At 46.8% G+C, this 23,327-nt stretch overlaps 1 protein-coding gene across 1 annotated transcript in view; it reads left to right on the plus strand.

The window, feature by feature from the left end:
• The first annotated feature begins 2,912 nt into the window (after positions 1 to 2,912).
• EFCAB2 (EF-hand calcium binding domain 2) overlaps positions 2,913 to 23,327 on the plus strand; it is a 78,106-nt gene continuing 57,691 nt past the window's right edge. The window contains exon 1 of the mRNA XM_033928645.1: positions 2,913 to 2,974. Coding sequence (XP_033784536.1) covers positions 2,944 to 2,974 — 31 coding nt within the window. The 5' untranslated portion in view covers positions 2,913 to 2,943. The remainder of the gene's footprint in view (positions 2,975 to 23,327) is intronic.

The raw sequence follows: 23,327 nt of genomic DNA on the forward strand, positions 1-23,327 counted from the left end.
GTCCATGGATGGCGGAGGTCTCTGTCTGTGGTGGTCTGCCTGTGAGGGGCAGTCAGAAGACTTGAAATCCAGATTTCCAGTTCCTGAGGCTCAGAATCTCCCTGTATGCTGTGTTCAGCTTTGCCTACAGCTTCTATCAGACAGCACATGTAACAGTGAGTAAGAGGCTGACATACTGAATCAGCAATTGTGTGTGTGTGGGGGGGGGGGGGGTCTTCAAAAGGGATTTTTGGGTTGTTTCCCTGCATTCCCTACCCTTCCCCACCTCTTAAATCCCCAAATTGTCATTTTCTGAGGGTTCCTGTTCTTTTTCTGGGCTATTTTTCTTCAAAATCAGTACCTGTGGCAGCCATCTTAGATTTTTCCTGATTTGAATTAAAGTATATTTTTCATACTTCTTGGCTTCGTTTTTGCAAGAAAACTTCATAGATGGCCTCCCCAGGACAGGATGGGATGGATTTATGCCTCGTTTGCAGTAGATAGCTGTCAGATGTTCAGCTGTGCTCCACGTGTGCTGTGGCCCATGAGGGGGGGCAAGATTTGCACAGATGTAGTGCCTTCTACCTCCAGGGAGGTCCTTCAAGCGCCTTCTGCCCTGACTCCCGCAAAATTGGCGTCTGGGGACCTTGAGGAGTGCAATGGTGGCGTTTTGGTGAAATCTGGCGCAAAACTTCTCAAGTCTTCCAAGCATTCCAAATCTGACATGCTGAAGTTGGCTCCCACTGCAGGGGAACTTTTTCCCCTGGATTTTGTGAATATGCTTTATCATTCATACTTAGTTTAAAAGTCTCTGCCTGTTTCCCTTCCTCTGGCTCTGGGCGATCAAGGGACTCCTATTTCACTGGACCTGGGTCTTTCCCCTTGTCCTGCGGGGGCTCCAGAGTGTAAGATGGCGGTACCCACAGTTGCGGTGGGCACTATTTCGATTCCTCTGATTTTGCCAGGCAGTACTGCGGTGGCCGCAGATATTACGAATCTTGTGGATCTCCATGATCCAGATCCATGTGGGACTTGTGATTTGGAGAGTGACTCCACAGTGCATACCTTATGGATTTAATTTCTGAATCTCTGCAAGAAATGAAGCTGCAGTCGGATCAGCCAGTCACTGCTGAATGTTCTCTCATGAGTGATCAGAGGCCACAAGCTGCCTCTTTTTCTGATAATCCTGATGTGGTTTGTGTCCTTTCAGATATCTGGGACAATTCAGAAGGTCCTCTGAAATGCGTTTGGGCCATGGCGAGGCTTTATCCCATGACGGATGGTTTTAACAAGCGCTTTGTTTCTCCAAAGGTGGATTCCTCAGTGGCACAGATCACCAAGCGCACATCTCTTCCCACAGATGGAGGGGTAGTCTTGAAGGATGTTCAGGACCGATACGTGGATTTCATCCTTAAGCGTCTGTTTGACTCGGCCATGGCTGATGTCAAAGCGGCAACAGCCTCATCTTTCATTGCTTGGACATGTCATTCCAAGCTGCGCCATGATCCTGACACTGTGGTGCTCCGTGATTTGGATTTTCTCATCTCTGGAGTGGATTACATGGCTGATGCCTTGTATAACATCTTGAAAGTTTTTGCCAAGCTTGGCATCTACTCTGTTTTGGCTTAAAGAATGCTCTGGATCAGGCAATGGTCTGTCTGGTGATTCATCTTCTAAACCTACATTGAGCCAGTTGCCCTTTAAAGGTCAGCTGCTGTTCAGCCTGGGTCTGGATGACCTTATGGCCAGTGTTCAGGATTGCAAACCCAAGGCATTGCCTGGGAGCAGGCCCCGCCCTTCCAGGAGTTCAGGACGTTCTAATTATTGTCCTTTTCGTCGTTCCTGTCCATACTAAGGTTCTTCCTCAGGACAGCGGTCCTCTTCATCTTCCAGATCACGCTTCAGCAGGACTAACCGTCAGCAGTCAGCGATTGGCTGTCGGCTTCTGCTAAAAAAACAGCTCTGATGCCATCTCCTCCTCCATACATTGGGGGGAGTCTGTCAGCTTTTTTGGTGGAATGAGAGTCCATTGCCTCTGACCTCTAGGTTCTGGAGGTCCTCCGCTGTGGCCACATATTGGAGTTTCTCTGACCTCTGAGTATTTTCTGGATTCCCCTGTGGGCCGCTCCAAGAAGGTGGTTTGGGTGCAGGCCATGGTCTGCACACTTTGGGATCTTGTGGCAATCGAACCCATGTCAGAGCAAAACTTGGGCTGTGGGAGATACTCGATATACTCCATTGTTCCAAAGAAAGGATCTGACAACTAGACACCGATTCTGGAGCTCAAGGCGGTCAATGTGGCTCTGAAAACAGAGCTTCCACATGGAGACATGCTCAGTGATAGCATCAGTGGCACTGGGGGAGTTTCTGGCCTCACTTGATCTGACGGAGGCATATCTCCACATTTCCATTTTCCCGGACCACCAGAAGTTTCTGCGGTTCCATATCTTGGGTAGCAATTTCAGTTTGCAGCTCTCCCCTTTGGATTGACAATAGCGGCCCATCGTCACTCCCTGGATGTCCTGGTTCACCCGTATCTGGACGACTGGTTGATCAGAGCTCCCTTTGCCTATGAGTCAGAAGATAGCCTGGCCTGATTAGAAGGAACTTTTTATCACTCTACTTTCTGCAAGTGCAGGTGTTGAACATCTGTTTAGCTGTGTTGGTTTTAATAATGACTCACAAACACACAATTATAGAGTAATAAAGTTGTTGGGGTAAAAATGTTAACAATAGTTGCATTTGAGTAGTTCTGATACTTTTAACTCTCACTTAAGTACTTTTATGGGAGTATTAAGTTCTTTGACCAACACTGATTGCAGCTGCCTCTCAAACTATCAGGACTTCTGCGGGTGGGTCAGTTTGTGAGGTGAGGCAAGGCGCAGGCGCGGCTGCCGTCTCCAGGTTCCAAGGCGCGTGCGCGTGGCGTGGCGTCTTGTCCTCATAGCAACGGCGGCGCGTGAGATGGCGGAGGTTGTGGAGAAAGACAGCGCCGGTAAGGGCAGAGGGAGACGAGCAGTAGCTTCCGGCTGCGATGGCCTCGTAGCAGAGCTGCTGCTTGCTTTGAGCCTCCATTTCCCCCCTCGCGCCAGCCACCTAGTGCCCCTCTACTACTACGACACCACTATGGGCCAGGAAGTGGCAAAGGGGGGGAGGGGCTGCCTCCTACCCTTAATACGTCACTGCACTGATCCTAAGTGTTCTTCTTGTAGGCAGCTGCCTACAGTGCTTTCTGGTCAATAGCCGGTGACCTCTAAAGGCCTTTAGCAGAACCTGTGAGCACATAGCAGCAGTTTAAAGACCTGGCCTGGAATAAGGGGAGAGGAGAGCCTCTAGAACAGCAATAATAACACAATATGGCAAAGGAAGTATTGGCTGATAGTGGTCCATCCAGTTCTTCTTCACCATTCCCAGTCCCAGGCTGGCTTGTACCAAAAGCTTGGCATGCAAACTGTGAGATGACAGAGGCTGCTAAAAAAGAAAGGCATTTCAGTTAGCATGATAAAAAAAAAAATAGCACAGTGCAGCCCTGAAGAAAAGAAAAAAAATATTCTCTGTTGTTTGGCTCGTTTGGACTATTGCTCATCTGGGTCTTGAAATGCTACAAAAGAGGGAACATCTCCAAACTTGTATTAGAAAGTTATCCTCCCTTTGCCTTTTATAGCACTATATTTCAGTGCTGCCTTGTGAGGGCCAGAACGTTCATTGTCCTCTTCCCCCCTTATAGTCTTATAATTTTACTTGTACAGTATTATATCTACCCTTTCACTGTAGATAAAATCATAGTAGCACACACCAGCTGTCTTGAAGTAATCCAGCACTTTTTCCATTAGGAAAATATATTTGTTTTTTTAAATTCTTTATTCATTTTGAAAACTTACAGCAAGCGTACAGGAATATATCATTAGTAACAACAATAACACTTGTAATTCTCATATAATTCTAAAAATATAAAAATTATATCCCGTCCCACCCACCTTCTTTCAAATATTATAATCAATTATATCATAAATATAATATAAACATATAATTTAGTGAAATTTCCAGAAAAACAACCCCCCCACTCCCCCCTATGTGTACATATATTCATTCATCCAAAGAAAATGATGTTTACTCATTACAATATCGTTCCAATGGCCCCCAGATCTTTATAAAATTATTATATAGTTCCCTTTTTGTATTGCAATTGCTTTTTCTATCTTAAAAATATGGCATACCGAATTCCACCAAAATGTATAATTAAGATTACTATAATTTTTCCAGTTATTTGGCTAAGTTCATTTTCCCAAATAGTCCTTAGTACTTCTAGCTCAGTTGGACTAGAGATGAGATATATTTGCAAATACATACTTGGGGATTTTTTCTTTATTTTATATCAACCATTCCACATGTTACCTTCTCCATACAGAGTCTGGAAGATGAAAGAGAGTAATCTGGGCCAGAACCCATACACTAAGGGGGGAATTCATCAAGGGGCACTAACCGATTTAGCATGTGCAAAATGCTAAGTCACCCATAGGAATATAATAGGCATTTTAGCATTTAGTGTGCACTAAATTGGTTAGTGCCCATTAATTCCCTCCCTAAGGCTGCTACCAAAAACCTACAATCGTGGGCCTGGAATCTGGCTGTTAGGTATCGTTCTCAGGTGATGACAATTCTATCCCTCATTTTCAAGGTTTTTATGTAACAGAATGGCCTTGATCTTGTCTTCTCCAACAGTTTCTGCACCACAGTTTTTCCCTTCTCTGACCATCATTGAAACATGTTGGTAGATAAAGGCCAAATGGCTTAGCCACAGCATCCACTATAATAATAACGATAGCTTTATTTATATCCCATCATACCTTTCAGTTCAAGATGGTTTACAAAAAGAGAGGCTGCAGGAATGCAGCGAAGTTACATCAAGAGCATGAATTAGGATGCATGACCTTGCATTTCTTAGCATTAAATCTTAGCTGCCAAATTTCAAACCATTCTTCAAGCTTTGCTAGGTCCTTCCTCATGTATATCAGGGGTGTTTACTGTATTGCAGATTTTGATATCATCCGCAAAGAGGCAAATCTTACCTGACAGCTCTTCAGCAATATCGCTGTTTTAAAATGTTTTTAAAAAAACAGGCCCAAGAACTGAACCTTGAGGTACACTACTGATAATATCGCTTTCCTCAGAGAGCTCTCCATTGACCACTACTTTCTGTTGCTTTCCACTCAATCAGTTCCTGACCCAATCTGTCACTTTGGGGCCCATCCCAAGGGCATTCAGTTTATTTATTAGACTAGTGTTTAAGCCTTTTACATTAACAGGTGCTAGAATATATGTCTGTTTGTCTTTCTTTCTGTCTCTCTCCCTGCCCCTGTCTCTTTCTTCCTTTCTTTCTGTCTGTCTCTCTCCCTTTCCCCTGTGCAGCAGCAGCATTTCCCTCCCCCCATCCCACTTCCCTGTGCAGCAGCAACAACAGCGGTATTTCCCTCCCCCTCCACTTTCCTGTGCAGCTGCAGGAGCATTCCCCCCTTCCCAGCAGCATTTCTGTTTGTGTATGGCCGGCTCCCTTACAGTCCTTTACCGAAGTTATTTTTGAGTTTAAAGCTTCCGCGGCGGCTCCTCTCATGATCCCCGCCTGTGTCGGAAGCCTTCTCTCTGACGTGACATCAGAGAGGCTTTCGACACAGATGCGGCTCTGAACTTAAAAATAAGTTCGTCAAGGGAACTGTAAGGAAGCCGGCCAGACCGGGGGCCGCAGAACAGTACCTGTTAGACGGAGGGAGGGGGGAGTCGCCTCCGTGTGGCCCTGTTTAAGGTGCCTCCGCATGCGCAGAAGAAACCACCGCTGACTCCTTCTACTGCGCATGCGGGGCCACAGAGTTACGGATCACACAGGTAAGGAGGGTGTGCATGTGCGCTTAGGGTTTTATTATTATTGATGCCTGTGTGGAACACTGTCAAAGTCTTAGCTAAAATCTAAATACATCACATCTAATGCACTGCTCCATCCAATTCTCTAGTCACCCAGTCAAAAAAATTGATTAGATTTGTCTAACAAAACCTACCTCTAGTGAATCCATGTTGTCTTGGATCCTGTAATCAATGGGATTCAAGAAACTTCACTATTCTCTGTTTTTAAAGTGTATCCATTAATTTACTTACCACAGAAGTCAGAATTACCGGGATTTGAAAAAGTTGCCCAGCAGAGTCACCAGAACTCCCCTAAATTCCTTCAGTACCCTCGGATGTATGCCATCCAGCCCCATTGCTTTGTTCATCTTTAGCTCCTCACGAACACAATCCTCTGAAAATTGATCAAGGTCTACCAGACCTCCAACTCCATTTGCATTTGTCTTCTACGATCCCACTCTCGGTGAACACAGAACAGAAATATTTTTATTTCATTTTCTATACCATTCTCCCAGGAGAGCTACAATAGATCCTATTTTTAGAATAAGATTCCAAACTTTTAAAGCCTCCTCTCTTGACCACTCCCCGCCCTGTCTCTCTCTCTGGACCCTTGTTTATCCCCAACACCCTCTCTCTTGTCTCCTCTCTTCACCATCACAGCCCTGTCTTTTCTCATTCACAAGAGCACAGAAGCAGCTACATAATAGAATACCTTTATGTATGTTTCTTATTTAAACATTGCATATCTGTAATACTAAGCAACCACTGTTGGCTGTCATTGTCGTTAATTTCACTTCTTACTGAACCTCCTGGGACCTAGTGCAGTGTGGGGGTACAACCGTACATTCCGGGAGCTCGTCTGCTGCACATCTCCTGCACATAACTTACATTTTGGGGGCTCTGTTTGGGTCCCTCCCAGTGGCTTTCAAGCTACAGTAGGTAAGTAAAATTTAATTTTTCTTGTATACATTGTGTACTAGGTATGATTATATGGTGAGAGAAGGAATAGGATTGTCAGAGTGTGTTATATATCCTAAAATTTGGTTTTCATATGATGAGAAGGCTAGAGAATCCAACTGTTAAACAGTCACTCAATTAAGATATTCCACATCTGCACTAATAACTCTACTTTTTCTAACTTTGTGCTTTTAATTCTATTTCTTTTCAGTCTCTGCCCTGGTGAAGGACCAGTTCATACTGGGCTGGAACTGGCAGTGGCAACCCTGCTCATATAACATAATAACATAAGAATAGCCTTACTGGGTCAGACCAATGGTCCATCAAGCCCAGTAGCCTGTTCTCACGGGTGGTCAATCCAGGTCACTAGTACCTAGCCAAAACCAAAGGAGTAGCAATATTCCATGCTACCGATCCAGGTCAAGCACTTGCTTCCCCTATCCCCTCCCCCCCCTTTTACGAAACTGTGAAAGCAGTTTTTAGCGCAGGGAGCCGCGCTGCTTCCGATGATCATAGAGTTCCTATGAGCGTCTGGAGCATCACGGGCCATTCAGCGCAGCTCCCTGCGCTAAAAACTGCTATCGCAGTTTTGTAAAAGGGGCCCTAAGTCCAGTATGACCCCATACTGCATGGGTTCTGTTACCAGCTGCTGGAACAGTTTTTAAAATATATATGACATGACACCACAATGTTTAACACTCTGCATATGTAAACATCTATTCCCCTCTTCCCCTCCGGCAGCAGAGAGTCATAACAGTCCCAAGCTCTATGATAGGCCAGTAATGTATTCTGACAGATAGAGGTAAGTTTGCACATTAACTGAATTTAGTTCAACTGCCCCAGAAGGGTTTTACATTCTGGTATCTGGGCGGATCGCCAAAGGCAGGCAAGTGCAATTTGGGCTACTGTAAACACAACGATTGCCAGACAATGTTCATCATTTGTATATCCAGGAGGAGCAGTGTTGAGTAGATAGCATTCTATCAAAACAGGGAGATGTTTTCCATTACAGTAATGATCACCAGTAGCTGGCCCACCTGCCGCCAGTAGTCCTGTACCAAGGGGCAGTCCCACTAGATATAACAGAAATCCCTATGCTGGCCACAGCACAGGTTCTTAGGGATACCATATATGCGAGATATTTTACATGGGATCATATACCATTAATAATAAAGTTTATATCCATTTTCTATTAGATTAGAAGAAACAGGTGAGTTTAATACTCTTGTTTCTTGTTTGATTCTCTTGTTCAATTGACCAGTCTCAGTATTATATGCTTTCAACCATCATCAATAAAATAATTTAAATCTAGAAGAGACAGGTGATGCAGTTTTTTATATATCCGTGCCCACAATGTATCATACCCTTGCCAACCCAATTCCCCCTCCCATCATTCCTTGTATGGATTATGCTGAGTCTCTCTTCCTAATAGGGCCAAACAGATCCGTGAGACATCCCCGTCCTATCCCCTTGAGCAATGCTTTTTCTAAGTGGTCCTCTCCTAAACTAAGATCCCAGAAAGCTTTTAAAACCAGGGAAGAACCCTGAGAACTGCGCTTCCTACCGGCCTATTGCTTTATTAAATACAGATTATAAAATATTTATTAAAATTTTAGCCTAACATAGTAAATGACGGCAGATAAAGTCCCGAATGGTCCATCCAGATGCCCTTCCAGATTCAATTTAAATTTTTTCTTCTTAGCTATTTCTGGGCAAGAATCCAAAGCTCTACCCGATACTGTCCTCGGGTTCCAACTGCCAAAATCTCAGTCAAAATCTACTCCAGCCCATCTTCACCCTCCCAGCCATTAAAGCCCTCCCCAGCCCATCCCTCCCCCAAACATGCTTGTCTCTCCATATTAACCTTCACTAATGAAATACAGTGGTACCTTGGTTTACCACCCCCCAACTTCAATTTCTTTGTTCACAACTTTGATCAATTCCGGTATAGAACCGCCTATAACTCTGTTTAATTGATGTGAACCGCCTAGAACTCTTCCGGGTATGGCGGTATACAAAAATAAAGTTATTATTATTATTACAAGCATAATTTGTTCTAGAAGCATGCTCGTAAACCAAAATACTCGTATATCAAAGCGAGTTTCCCCATAGGAACTAAGGGAAACTCGCTTGATTCATTCCCACAACCCCCATCCCCCGAGGCCAGCAGCGCTGCTCTATCCCCCCCCCACGAGAACCGGCATTGCTCCCCCCGAAGGTCCCACCCGTGTGATCTGGCACCCTCCCCTGCCGCGATCTGAAGTCCCCCAGACCCACCTGAACAGGCTTCTTACTTCCATCTCGGCACCGGCATGTCTTGTGCGTTGGTGCCGGTGCCCAAAGATTGGCCTCCTCTTCTTTGCTGGCCTTGAGCTAAAATGCGTGCAGGCTAAACCACCGTAAAACAGTTTAGCAACCGCATTAAAGTTTTGAGAATCTTACCCAGATCCTTTTATTAGGCACTAACCCCCAAAGTGGACCCCAGCATCCAGCAACTGTGATTCAGGTTATTCTTCCCAATGTGCATCACTTTGCATTTGTCAACATTAAATTTGATCTGCCATTTGGACGCCCAGTCTTCCAATTTCCTAAGGTCCACCTGCAATTTTTCACAATCTGCATTCATTTTAACAACTTTGAACAGTTTAGTGTCATCTGCAAATTTAATCACCTCACTTGTTCCAATTTTCAGCTCATTTATAAATAAGTTAAATAGAGCCGGTCCCAGTAAGGCCCCTGAGGCACTGTTTACTCTCCTCCATTGAGAAAAATGACCATTTCTGTTTTCTATCCAATAACCAATTCATAATCCACAAATGAAAGTTTATTAAAATTTGATGAAACGCTCATCATAAATTCTTAGCATTTTACAATAAAAAAAGGGGGAATATTTAACATACCGTATTTGCCGGCGTATAAGACGACCCCCCAACTTTTACAGTTAAAATATAGAGTTTGTTATATACTCACCGTATAAGACTACCCCTTCTTCCGCACACCTTCTGCACAACCTTCTGCCTGCCTGTCCCCCCCTTGAAGGCCTGCACCCCCCGAAGGCCTGCACCCCCCCGAAGGCCTGTCCCCCCCCTTGTAGGCCTGTCCCCCCCTTATAGGCCTGTCTCTCCCTTGAAGGCCTGCCTGCCTGCCTTTCCCCCTTGAAGGCCTGTCCCCCCTTGAAGGCCTGCCTGCCTGCCTGTCACCCCCTCCCCCTTGAAAGCCTGCCTGCCTGCCCGCCCGCCCCACCCTGAAGGCCTGATGCCCCGACCCACCCCGAAGGACCGCTCGCCCCCCTGGCCTCCCCGCACCACCTATGAAGCAGCCGCAGCAGGATCGCGAAGTCAGCGTCAGCGATCCCTGCGCTGCTTCCTGCGCCACGGTCCCGCCCCTCCTCTGACGTCAGAGGAGGGGCGGGATCGCGGCGCAGGAAGCAGCGCAGGGATCGCTGACGCTGACTTCGCGATCCTGCTGCGGGCTGCTTCACAGGTGGTGCAGGAAGGTCAGTGGGGCGAGCGGTCCTTCGGGGGTGGGGGGGGACTGAACGGCAAGGCCAGGAGCACCCCCTTAGGGCTGGCACCCGGGGCGCACCTCCCCCTCCGCCCCCCCTTGGTACGCCACTGCATGTAAACAGTACCCGGCATATAAGACGACCCCCGACTTTGGGGAGGATTTTAAGGTACTGAAAAGTTGTCTTATACGCCGGCAAATACGGTACTTATTAATTAATGACTGAGAAACATGACATATGTGAAAACAAGAGGGAAGTGGAGGAAATACAATTTAATAGAAAAGAGAACAAATCAGGTAAAAACAGAGGGGTGGTGGAGAAGATTACATTACATTACATTACATTAGTGATTTCTATTCCGCTTGTGCCTTGCGGTTCTAAGCGGATTACAAGTTAGAGGACTGGACATTTCCAGTAGCATTGCAGTACATGTAATCAAGAGTGTGTCCAGTTACAATTGTTAGTCTGGACTTTTCCAGGAGAAATTGATAGCAGGTAGTAGATAGTGATAGGTTGTTTAGACGAATAGAGATAATACTGTTCGGATTCAGGGTGTTGCTGGTGGTGGTGATGGAGGTGGTCGTGAGAACATTTTCTAATACTTTTATGAGGTTATGATGATGGGAAGTGTTTTTTGAAGAGATGAGTTTTGATTTCTTTTCGGAATACTTTAATGTCTGTAGATTTGGTCAGTAGATTGGTGATGGTAGTATCGATCTTTGCTGCCTGTGTCGCTAAAAGGCTGTCGTATAGTTTCTTTCGTCGTGTTCCTTTGAGAGGGGGGTGAGTGAATAGGCTCTGAGTTCTCCTTAGTCTGTGTGAGAGGTTACGGTGTAGTCTGTTATTTAGGTAGCTGGGGGCTGTTCCATGTATTACTTTGTATAGTAGACAATAGAATTTGAACTGGGATCTTGCTAATAAGATGTTAATAAGATGGAAGGAATCGGTTTCATTGTTTATTTGGACAGACCCTGAGATCATTAGCATTCGAATGCATCTTTGAAAAAGAAACATTTAAGGCAGTGGCGTACCTAGGAGGGGGCGGGGGGGGCGGGCCGCCCCGGGTACCAGCCCTAAGGGGGTGTTCCCGGCCTTGCCGTTCAGTCCCCCGCCACCCCCGAAGGACCGCTCGCCCCCCTGGCCTCCCCGCACCACCTATGAACAGCCGCAGCAGGATCGCGAAGTCAGCGTCAGCATCCCTGCGCTGCTTCCTACGACGCGATCCCGCCCCTCCTCTGACGTCAGAGGAGGGGCGGGACCGTGGCGCAGGAAGCAGCAGGGATCGCTGACGCTGACTTCGCGATCCTGCTGCGGCTGTTCATAGGTGGTGCGGGGAGGCCAGGGGGGCGAGCGGTCCTTCGGGGGTGGCGGGGGACTGAACGGCAAGGCCGGGAACACCCCCTTAGGGCTGGTACCCGACGCTGACTTCGCGATCCTGCTGCGGCTGTTCATAGGTGGTGCGGGGAGGCCAGGGGGGCGAGCGGTCCTTCGGGGTGGGTCGGGGCATCAGGCCTTCAGGGTGGGGCGGGGCGGGAAGGCAAGCAGGCTTTCAAGGGGGAGGGGGTGACAGGCAGGCAGGCCTTCAAGGGGGGACAGGCCTTCGGGGGGGGGGGCAGACATTCAAGGGGTGCAGGCCTTCAAGGGGGCAGGCAGGCCTTCAGGGGGGTGCAGACCTTCGGGGGGGGGGGTGTAGGCCTTTGGGGGGGTGCAGACCTTCAAGGGGGTGCAGGCCTTCAAGGGGGGAAAGGCAGGCAGGCCTTCAAGGGGGGGACAGGCCTACAAGGGGGGGGGACAGGCCTACAAGGGGGGGGGACAGGCCTTCAAGGGGGGGGGACAGGCCTTCAAGGGGGGGGGCAGGCCTTCAAGGGGGGGTGCAGGCCTTCAAGGGGGGTGCAGGCCTTCAAGGGGGGTGCAGGCCTTCAAGGGGGGAAAGGCAGGCAGGCCTTCAAGGGGGGGGACAGGCCTACAAGGGGGGGGGACAGGCCTACAAGGGGGGGGGACAGGCCTACAAGGGGGGACAGGCCTTCGGGGGGGTGCAGACCTTCAAGGGAGTGCAGGCCTTCGGGGGGGGGTGCAGGCCTTCAAGGGGGGGAAAGGCAGGCAGGCAGGCCTTAAAGGGGGGACAGGCCTACAAGGGGGTGGGACAGGCCTTCAAGGGGGGGACAGGCCTTCGGGGGGGTGCAGACCTTCAAGGGAGTGCAGGCCTTCGGGGGGGGTGCAGTCCTTCAGGGGTGGGGTGTAGCCCTTCGGAGGGGGGACAGACCTTCGGGGGGGGGGGGTCCTGGTGTAAAAGTACACAGAGGGAGAGAGGGAAGGGGGGGTTCAAAGATACATGCATATGCCAGACTTTGGGGGTTAGAAATAATGGGTCTAAAAACAGAGGAGTGGGAGAGAGATGGTGCATAATGGGATTTAGGGAGGGAAGGAACAGAAAGGGAGAGAACTTGGAAACAGGGGATGGTGTGGAGGGGGGATAGAGATACTGGATAGGAGGATAGTTGGGAACAGAAAGGGAGAGATGGTGGATCCTGGGGTGGTGGGGAGTTGAGAAAAGGTGAATCTGTGGATGGAGACAAAAAAAAGGAAAGATGCCAGATCTCCGGGAGAGGGAAGGGAAACGGAAGGGGAGAACAGAGATGGCAGACGGATGGTTAGCACGGAGAAAGGAGACCCTGGCAAGCAAGACAACAAGAGCCTGGGACCAACAAGATTTGAATATTGATCAGAGAACAAAAGGTAGAAAAAATAATTTTATTTTCTGTTTTGTGATTACAATATGTTAGATTTGAAAAGTGTACATGAGACAGCTTGAAATGGGAACTTTTCTATTTTTGTGAATGGCAAGGCTGAGTTCAGTTAAAATATATGCTTTATAAGAAAATATAATAATGTGTTTTATAAAGTTTATAAGCATTGCTGGCATACTCGGTGAGGTGTTCCTAGTGTTGGTGGTGGTGGTAGCATGTCAGTGTGTTGAGAGGAAGAGGTAGTCTGGGAAATTCTGCTGAGCAAACTCTGGGCCCATTTCCACCCCCAGTTAGTCCACTCCACTCAACTGGTTCACACACTGAGTGGGTCTTTGGGTGTTATTTCTGGGTAGTTGTTTTAGAATCTCTTCCAGTGGTTTGTCAGTATCTCCTTCTGGTCCAAGGAAGGAAACTTTGTCAACCTTAGCATTGACCTTCAGAATATGTTTGTAACAGCGCTGCTTGTGTGGCATTAGGCTATGTAGTGATCGAAAGAAAAAAACAGACCTTTGCACATTTTTGCACTATATGGTGGGTGTATGAGGAGATTCATTTCCTGCACAGTTAAGTCCATTTTTTCTACTGAATAATAGTATAGGTACAATGAAAGTAAATAGCAAAAATGTTTGAGTAGATAATTAAGGAAATCTTTTTCATATTGCTTGCTTATGGACTGGGAAAAAAGACTGTTCAAGCAAATGTCTCCAGAACTGCTTTAATGGAAAAATGTGATTTTTTTTTTTTTAAGTACTTTGTGAAATTTATTGTTGTTGTGAAATTTATTGTTATACTTTGTTTAAACTTAAAAAGCGGTGTCATTAACAGTGAATCTAATCGAAAAATCGATTCAACAGGGTGAATCGGATCGAATGAAATATTTTTCTCTGAATCGGGCAGCACTATTGGCTACCATGAGAATGGGCTACTGGGCATGATGGACCATTGGTGTGACCCAGTTAGGCTATTCTTATGTTATGTTCTCATCTGTAGGGGCCTTTGTTTTCACTTCTTATTTTAATGTATTTTTTTCCTGGGAACTTATCAGTGTTTTTTTATAATGGGAACAAAAATGGAAGAGAATTAATGTGTGTGGAATGGGGGGGGGTAACTAATTTCTTCAGCTAAATAATTCAATCCACTTCAAACAGACATAGGAGAACTCACGCACCATTCACACACCCTCCAACCAAAAACGTCAAAAGAAAAAAACTGTTCGACAACCTCCTAGCCATTCGAGCTGCAACACTTGACCCCCCAACTCTACAACCTATTGACCTCGACCACAAACTACAAAACCTTAAAAAAAGAAATAAAAACCCTTCTATTAAAAAAACACATAAAACCAAACTAACATAATCAGAACTGTCCCAAGCATCACCTGCAACTACTCCATATGTACTTCTGATGTCATGACAATTCAGACATAATTTATGTTATGTTATGTTTGGAATAATGGTTACATAAATGAGGTTCAATAAAAGAAAATTTTCTGTGGGAGCATTTGTTGGAACTTCTGTTATCCTGATTTCTTCTATCTGTGGGCTTTCTTTAGCTAACCTACTTATCTGGGGCTTTCCACTTCTGCAGCTGCCCTTTTCACGGTCCACTTTGCGCTTGCACTCTCTGGGGAGGGGGGGTTGGGTCTGGGCTTGGTGGGGTAGGTGTGTCTGGTAGTTTTGTCTGGGTGGTGGCTGGGTGTTTCTTGGGTGCTTGTTGTGCGGATTGGTGTGTCTGGTGAGCGGTCTGGGTGTTGTTGCTTGTGGGGGTTTTTTTTCATTATAAAATATGGCTGAGGGTCTAGTCCGGCTTATTATTCTTGTGGGTTCTGGGGTGGGATTTGTTTGCTTGCCCCAAGTTTTGGCCTTTTGTTGTGTATTGCTATGCCTCTCATTGGCAATTTTCTCTTGGGAGAGGCTTGTTCATGCTTGTTGTTGCTGTTACTCTCATTCTGTGTTCTTTTTGATAATGTATAAGTTTCTGTACAGACCATGGTTGCTTGTCTGGACCTTTTGCCATTCTCAATAAAAATACTTTGGAAAAAAAAAAAAAAAAAAAAAAGAAAATTTTCACTGCCTGTTTCTATTCTGACCATTTATTCCATTTCATGGTTATTGCAAAAAAAAAAAAAAAAAAATTTTACATGAGGGGGGGGGGGGGGGTGTCAAAAAATGATGGGCCCCGGGTGCCACATACCCTAGGTACGCCACTGATTTAAGGTTTCCCTTGAATTTATCTAAATTTTGTTCAGCTCTAATGTATGGAGGTAAAGAATTTCAGATTGAAAGAGCTGTGATTGCAAATGAAGAAGCCCTGCGAGTACTAATAATTTTTAAAGATGGTATGTGAAGAAGGTGTTGAGATGCAGATCTTAAGGTTTTCGAAGGATCATGAGGGATGAGGAGCTTATCCCAGGACAAGCAGGCAGCATATTCTTAACTGATGGGTGACAGCACCGACGGAGCCCCGGTACGGACAATTTTAGAGTGATTGCACTCTAAGAACTTAGAAAGTTCTAGCTAGGCCGCACCGCGTATGTGCGAGTGCCTTCCTGCCCGACGGAGGCGCGCGGTCCCCAGTTTCTTAGTTTCTGCGGAGCTAAGAAGACGCGTTTTTTTCAAAGACCGTTTAAAACTTTTTTCTTGCCTTCCCGAATGAAGAAGCCCTGCGAGTACTAATAATTTTTAAAGATGGTATGTGAAGAAGGTGTTGAGATGCAGATCTTAAGGTTTTCGAAGGATCATGAGGTATGAGGAGCTTATGCATGAAGGCAGTTTTTGGGGGGTTTTGAAGGAAAGTAGAGCTATTTTATATGTTATTCAATGTGGAATAGGTAACTAATGCACATTATTTAACAAGGGGGTAATGTAATCAAATTTCTTCTTATTCATGATCATTTTTATGGCAGTGTTTTGTATTAATTGAAGACGACTGATATCCTTTTGGCAGATCCCTTTGTGCAATGAATTACAGTAGTCAAGCTTGGTGTGAATTAGGATGTTAAGGGACTGAGGGTCAAGAATGCTTGCTAGAGATCTAATCATTTTGAGTTTGAAAAAACAGTTATTAACTACTCCACAAATCTGAAGATGGTAGGATAATTTGCTGTCTGTTATTACACTTAGGATTTTAACGGAATTAATTGGTGTGCCATTAATGGTAATAGGAGAAGTAAGGTGAATATTTTCTTTCCATGGGAAAAGAATGCAATTGGTTTTGGAGATACTAAGAGAGAGCATATTTTCGCAGAGCCATTGGCTGATCTTATCTAATTTTGTGTTAACGAGATTAATGTCATTGTGATTGGATGCGTCAATAGGATGGATGATCTGGATATCATCTGCGTAAGCAAAAGCGGTAAGACCGATAGACTGGCATAGTGTCAATAAAGGAGCCAGGTAGACATTGAAGAGCAGAGGAGAGACAGTATTGATCCTTGTGGAATACCAAAGTTATTTTCAAAAACCGTTCATGTTGAGTTGTTGAAGGAGCCTACAGAAATGCGATTTGAGAAATAGGAAGAGAACCAGTCAAAGATTTGCTCAGAGATTCCGACTGCAACAATTTATTTCTTATATACCGCTACATCCGTTAGGTTCTAAGCGGTTTACAGAAAATATACATTAAAATTATAAGTAAGAAAGGTACTTAGAAATTCCCTTACTGTCCCGAAGGCTCACAATCTAACTAAAGTACCTAGAGAGTAATAAAGAAGTGAAAAGTAGAGATAGAGGAAAAATAAGAAAATAAACATTCTAACAAGACTGTATTGAACTAAGTACTTTGGAAGGTAGAAGAGAGGAGAGAAAGGAATAGATGCAGAAGGAGGAACCGTTGAACAAAAGAATTCTGGAGAAATTTAAATGATAGAAATAGAACAAAACGGGACGTCACGTGATGGCCGTCACCTGAGCGGACGCCTGAACGCGGAGCTCCGTCCTCCCTGCACCATTCGGCTCCCCTAACGCCTGCCGCCGGCGGTAAATTTCTGTTTACTTCGGCTCCTGCACTTCCGGGATCGCTCCCGCTGAGCTGGGGAGCGTCGGGAGCATCTGGCGCGTGACTCACGGTGGCGGCGCGGGGGATGCCGACTCGAGCCCTGAAGGCCCCTAGAAACAGCGTGGCACCGGCTCTAAAAATGGCAAACGGAGGCGCCAGTGGACCGCACCTCGGATGAAGTGCTCCAGGTATCCATGAGAAACCTCTCTCAACTACTAGATGATAAATTGGCCAAGCTGCATGCTTCCATGGATGAAATCAGCTAGCACTGGCCATGCGACGCAGATCCACCAGATGGAGGAACGGGTCGCGGCACAAGAAGACAGAGCGGGGGTCGCAGATAGCCGGCTTGACTCCCTGGAGACCCGAGAGTGCCAACTGCTCGAGAAAGTGGAGGACCAGGAGAACAGGGCCCGCAGAAAGAACCTCCGTCTGATAGGGCTCCCGGAATCAGTTAAGGACCCTGAACTTCTCCAAGTGGTGGAAAGATGGCTGCCGAAGGAGCTGGGCCTGGCGGAGCAGGCTGGCCCGGTGGTGGTAGAGCGGGTCCATCGTGTTGGGCAGCGACGCGAGGGAGACGGACCGGGCCGTCCGAGGCCGGTGCTGGCCAGATTCCACAATTATGCAATCAAAGCGCGCCTGTTGGACCTGTTCAAGAAAAACAGATCTCTGTCCTATGAAGGGGCTAAGATTATGATATTTCAAGATTTCTCCACCAAAGTCGCGGAGCAGCGCAGGGCCCTTACGCCGTATTGCTCGCAGTTGGTCACGAGGGGAATACGATTTGCATTTCTTTACCCCGCTAAGGTGAGACTAACCCATGAAAATCGAACTTTCACCATGAGCACGGCGGATGAGCTGAAAAAGTTCCTCGAGAGGCTACCGGACAATCAGGAGCGCTGATGGGCGTCTGTCGTGTGATTTCTGGTGGTGTTTCTTCTATCAAGTCGTTTTGGTCTTCTGACAGTGTGGTGCTGACTTTGTCCTGATTGCTGTTGCTGGGGGCATATGTTCTGCTGCTGCCTGTGTGACCTGTTTGCGTGGCATAACTTCAGTCTATACAGCTCCTTGAGCTACTGGAGGCCATACCGCCTCGACACCCAGCGGGAGCAGGAGACCTGCACTGCAAGGACTTTTGGCCTCTGGATTCTTGGTTTGAGATTATGTTGAGTGCCTGTTTGAGAGATTTGCCAGTTTGTTGTTTATGCAGCTCTCTTTGCACTGCTTCAATGCGTTTTCCATATACTTGGATGTTTTAGCCCACTAGAGTTGTTGTGGGGGTTCCCACTTTAGTTTTCAGTCGGGGGGCCGGGTGGTGGATGGGAGGACGAGAGTGTTCGTGTGAGAAGGGAGAGGGGAATGGAGGTAGTGGTGGGATTTTGGTTGTGTGTGTGGGGATTATTTGGTGTGAGAATGGTTGAGATGTATGGGGACCTGGGGGTAGGGTTGAGGGGATGAGAGCAGACGAGAATGGGGTGGGAGGGGGTTTTTGGGGGGACAGGATGGGGGGTGGGATGCACCTGGGGTCTCTGATCAGGAATGTAATGATAATTCAGTGGGTGGCGTGCTGGTTTGGCTGGGAGGCCGGCGCTGCTGCCCCACAGATCTGTTGTCTCTGGGGGGACGTACTTCTTACCAACTGCTATTGTGAGTTCTGTTAAGATTGCCAGCTTCAACATTGATGGCTTGCACTCCCCAGTGAAGCGCAGCAAACTATTTCAATACTGTAAAAAATTAAAAGTAGATGTTTTAATGCTTCAGGAGACTCACCTCAGCGTGACAGAACATGTTAAACTGAAGAGGGATTGGGTAGGGGAAGTAGCTTTTGCTTCCTATAACTCCAGAAAGCGAGGTGTTGCTCTCCTCTTTCATAAAAAGCACCCTTGTACTATGCACAAGGTGATACAGGACCCGGAGGGGCGATATGTGATTTGGGCTGGAGTTTTCTTGGGAAAGAAATATGTGTTTTGTTCTCTTTATGCACCTAATGTATACTCTCATAGATTTTTTTCTGTACTAGTAGCGGCTTTGACGCCTTTTTCTGAATATCACTTGGTACTAGGTGGGGACTTTAACATCACTGCAGACCCACTTGTTGATTGCAAGCCGCCTAAGCCTCGATTGAATGGAGGCGACCATAAGGGGGTGAACTTTGTGCTACACCAACTGGGTCTGATTGATGTCTGGCGCACACTGCATCCTACTGAATCTGACTTCACTTTTCACTCTCAAGTGCATGATGTTCATAGTCGCTTGGACTACCTGCTGGTGGCTCCTTCTCTGCTGGCGGGTATTCCACGAGTGGTGATTGAAGATGGCGTTTTGTCCGATCACCACTTGGTTTGGCTGGAGCTCATTGATAGGCCGGGGTACCAGGGGCCAACTACTAGCTGGCGTATGAATCCCACGTTATACGAAGATGATGAGTTTAAGGACTTCCTGGAACAACAATGGGATTTCTTTGTGAACGAAAACCCTGCTTCTGATGTATCAGAGGTGGTGTTTTGGGAGGCGAGCAAGGCGGTCTTGCGTGGTAAAATTATTGAGTACACTACCCGCAAGCGCAGAGCCCAAGATAAGACACTGTTGGACTTAACACAGCGTCTGGCCGCGCTGCGTGGGAGTTTACATGCTCTGGGTGCTGCGACAGCTCGATCTCAATACTCTGACCTACATAGGCAAATTAATGATTTATTAGCGGAAAGAGCGCTTAGAGATATCAGATTGTATAAATATCGCCTCCATCGCTGGGGTAACAAAGCCGGGAAACTGCTTGCATCTTTGGTTGCCTCAAGGGCTCCGAAGCGCATTATTTCACGGATTCGGGCGCCTGATGGTAGTGAGGTAACTGCCCAAGATGGAATACAGCAGAGTTTTATTAACTACTATAGAGCGCTATATGACAGGGGGACCTGTGACACAGGACAGAGGACGACTTTCTTTCAAGACCTACAGCTTCCGTCCCTGGGACATGAGCAGCGAGAGGCGTTAAATGCCCCGGTGCGAGGGTTGGAAATTCAACAAGCTATTCGGGCCTTAAAATTGGCTAAAGCCCCTGGGCCTGACGGACTGGGTTCTGAATATTATAAGTTGTTAGGGGTACGAGTGGTGGGCCCATTTCAAGCCCTATGTGGGGCTCTCAGTAGAGGTGCATTGCCTCCGCATAGACTAACTCACGCCAATATTGTGGTTCTACCGAAACCGGGTCGAGCAGAAGATCAGCTGGGATCCTATAGACCCATTTCTCTGCTCAATCAAGATATCAAGTTGTTTGCTGCTATTATGGCGGCTCGCCTGGGTCGGGTTTTGCCCAATTTAATTCATTCGGACCAGGCAGGTTTTGTGCCAGGCCGCTATTCATCTGCTAATGTACTGAGGGCGCTTTCGGTGCTTCAGAATCCTGGACTTGTTGGGCAACACCCGGGACAGCAGAATGCTCTTATAGTTAGTTTAGACGCGGAAAAAGCGTTCGACAAAGTGTTGTGGGATTATCTTTTTTGGGTTCTTCCCCAGTTCGGCATTATGGGGAGCTTTCTGACTGGGATTCGATCATTATACGCTCATCCTACGGCCCAAATCCTGATTAATGGGGAGCTTACCTCTTCTTTTGAACTCGAGAGGGGGACGCGCCAGGGCTGTCCCCTCTCCCCGATGCTTTTTGTCCTGGCTCTAGAGCCTCTTGCGGCTAAGCTCCGTCAGAGCACTGACTTGCGTGGTATTTGGTTGGGTTCCCAGGAATTTAAAATTAATTTGTTTGCGGATGACATGCTCATCTTTCTGGGAGATGCTGCAGAGGGGGTTCCTCGATTAATAGATCTTATACAGAGATTTGGAGCCTTTTCCGGGTTGCGAATTAACTTTGATAAGTCAGAGGCTCTGGCGGTCCGCCCCCGTGTACTCTTTGGCAGGATCCTTCCTTTCCGTTGCAATGGTCTAAGGGTACGCTCAAATATCTGGGAATATATCTGCATGCAGATCCGGGGGTGGTCTATCGGAAGAACGTACTTGATAAATTTGATGCAGTCCGAGCTCTGTGTAAAAAATGGATGGAGTTTCCCCTCTCGCTCCTGGGACGCGTTGCCCTTATTAAAATGGTCCTCTTGCCGAAGCTCCTGTATCCACTACAAATGGTGCCTATTTGGATCAAACAGAAAGATGTGCAGGCCTATAGGGGGATCGTTTCGTCCTTTATATGGCGCTCCCGCCGGGTGAAAATTGGCTATAACAAACTGATTAGGGGGCGCGAGCACAGAGGTGTGAACTTGCCCGATTTGCGTCTCTATAATGTTGCTGCTTTGTTGAGATGGGTACATGAATTACATACGGGAGTTGCCAGATTTGCCCCGGTTGGATTCTGGTACATTTTGTCAGCCCCGGTGTCAGTTTTTAACCTCATGTGGCATGGGGCGGGACCCTGTCCTTCTATGCTTCGTCCCTTACGAATGGCCTGGTGCTGGTGGCGGTCTTCCTTGGGGGGCGCGGTAGGTCCTTCGCCTTTTACGGAATTGGTGGGTAACCCTAAGTTTCCTGCTGGTTCGTTACATGCTTTTTTTGCCTCAGTTCGGACGTCTGGGTGTCGTTTTGTGGGGCAGGTTGCTGAAGTGGGGTCGGGCTTGGTTCCCTCTTTTCTGGCATGCCGGGACCGCTGGGGTTGGACAGCAGGGTCTATGTTTGCGTACTTGCAGATGCATAGTTATTGTTTGGTGCTCCGCTCACCGGAGAGCAGCTTGCCCACCTTTACTTCCTTGGATCAACAGTTTTTGTCAGCCCCATCTGAATGTAACACGCTCTCGGAGTGGTATAAAGTGGGGAGGGAACGGCGGTCTGATAAGTTTCTTGATGCCATGGCAACGGATTGGACCTCTGCTTTGGGTGAGCAGGTCACTGCTGATGAATTAGTTCTGTGTTTTCAGGAATGTGCCTCTGCCTCCCCTAATGTGAGTTTGCGGGAAGTACATCTACAGATTCTGCACCAATCTTATTTAACGAGATGTAAGGGACGAAAGATGGGGCTATGGCCTGATGACTGCTGCCCCCGTTGCCCGGCCCGTCGGGACACCTTGGTACATCACTTTTTGGAGTGTTCACATGTAGGGCCCCTGTGGATTTTTGTGCTTCAAGAGCTGGAGAAAGTTATAGGATTATCTATAGACTGGTCTTATAGGACGTTGTTGTTGGGTGTCACAGGTCCCCTGGTGGAAGCGGGTGTTAGCGAATCTGGAAGGCGCTTTCTTTTAGTGGCCTTAGGAATCACAAAGAAACTAATTCTTCGCCACTGGATTGGTACTACGCGGCCAACGGTGCAACAGTGGCGGGCTAATATGTCTCTGATGGCTGGGTGGGAGCGGCAGCACCGCCGGGGGGCTGTGAGCTGGAAATCTAAGACCTATTTGGATTATTGGAGTTCCTTTTAGGGCTGGTTAGAGATCATGGGTGCACAGGGAGGGTGGGGGGGAGGGGCTGGAGGGGGGGGGTTCATTTAAAAATAAAATTGGATCTGCATGGGGGAGGATATGTCGTGGATGTATTGACGTTTGTTATTTTTACCTGCACCCTTGATTGTTGTATATGATGTCTTTCTTGTATGGTCACAATTTGTATTTTCTCGTATGCACTGATCCTTTAATAAACATATTTTCAAAAAAAAGAAATAGAACAAAACAAAAACAAGTGGCAAAACAATGAATAAGATTAAAAATAATTCATAAACTGGAAAAAAAGAAAAATAAAACATTGTCTTCAATCCACGGTTTCAGCTTCAGTGATGAAGTCTTTGAAGTAATAGTTGGTGGTCTATGGTGTCGAAGGTAGCTGAAAGATCTAAAGAACTTTGCCACCTATTCCATGACACTTTAACTTTCTCAGGAGCCTCTCGTGAGGAACTTTATCAAAAGCTTTCTGAAAATCTAGATTCACTATATCAACCAGCTCACCTTTTATCCACATGTTTATTTACACCTTCAAAGAAGTCAAGCAAATTGGTGAGGCAAGATCTCCCTTGGCTGAACCCATGCTGACTCCGTCTCATTAAATCATGTTTGTCTACGTGTTCCACAATTTTATTTTTTATAATCGTTTCTACCATTTTGCCCGTCACTGATGTGAGACTTACTGGTCTGTAATTTCCTGGATCTCCCCGGAACCTTTTTTAAAAATTAACATTGGCCACCCTCCAATCTTTAGGTATTACAGATGATTTTAGTGACAGGTTACAGATCACCAACAGTAGGTCAGCAATTTCATGTTTG

The sequence above is a fragment of the Geotrypetes seraphini genome, chromosome 19, assembly GCF_902459505.1.
Source record: "Geotrypetes seraphini chromosome 19, aGeoSer1.1, whole genome shotgun sequence".
Taxonomy (NCBI): domain Eukaryota; kingdom Metazoa; phylum Chordata; class Amphibia; order Gymnophiona; family Dermophiidae; genus Geotrypetes; species Geotrypetes seraphini.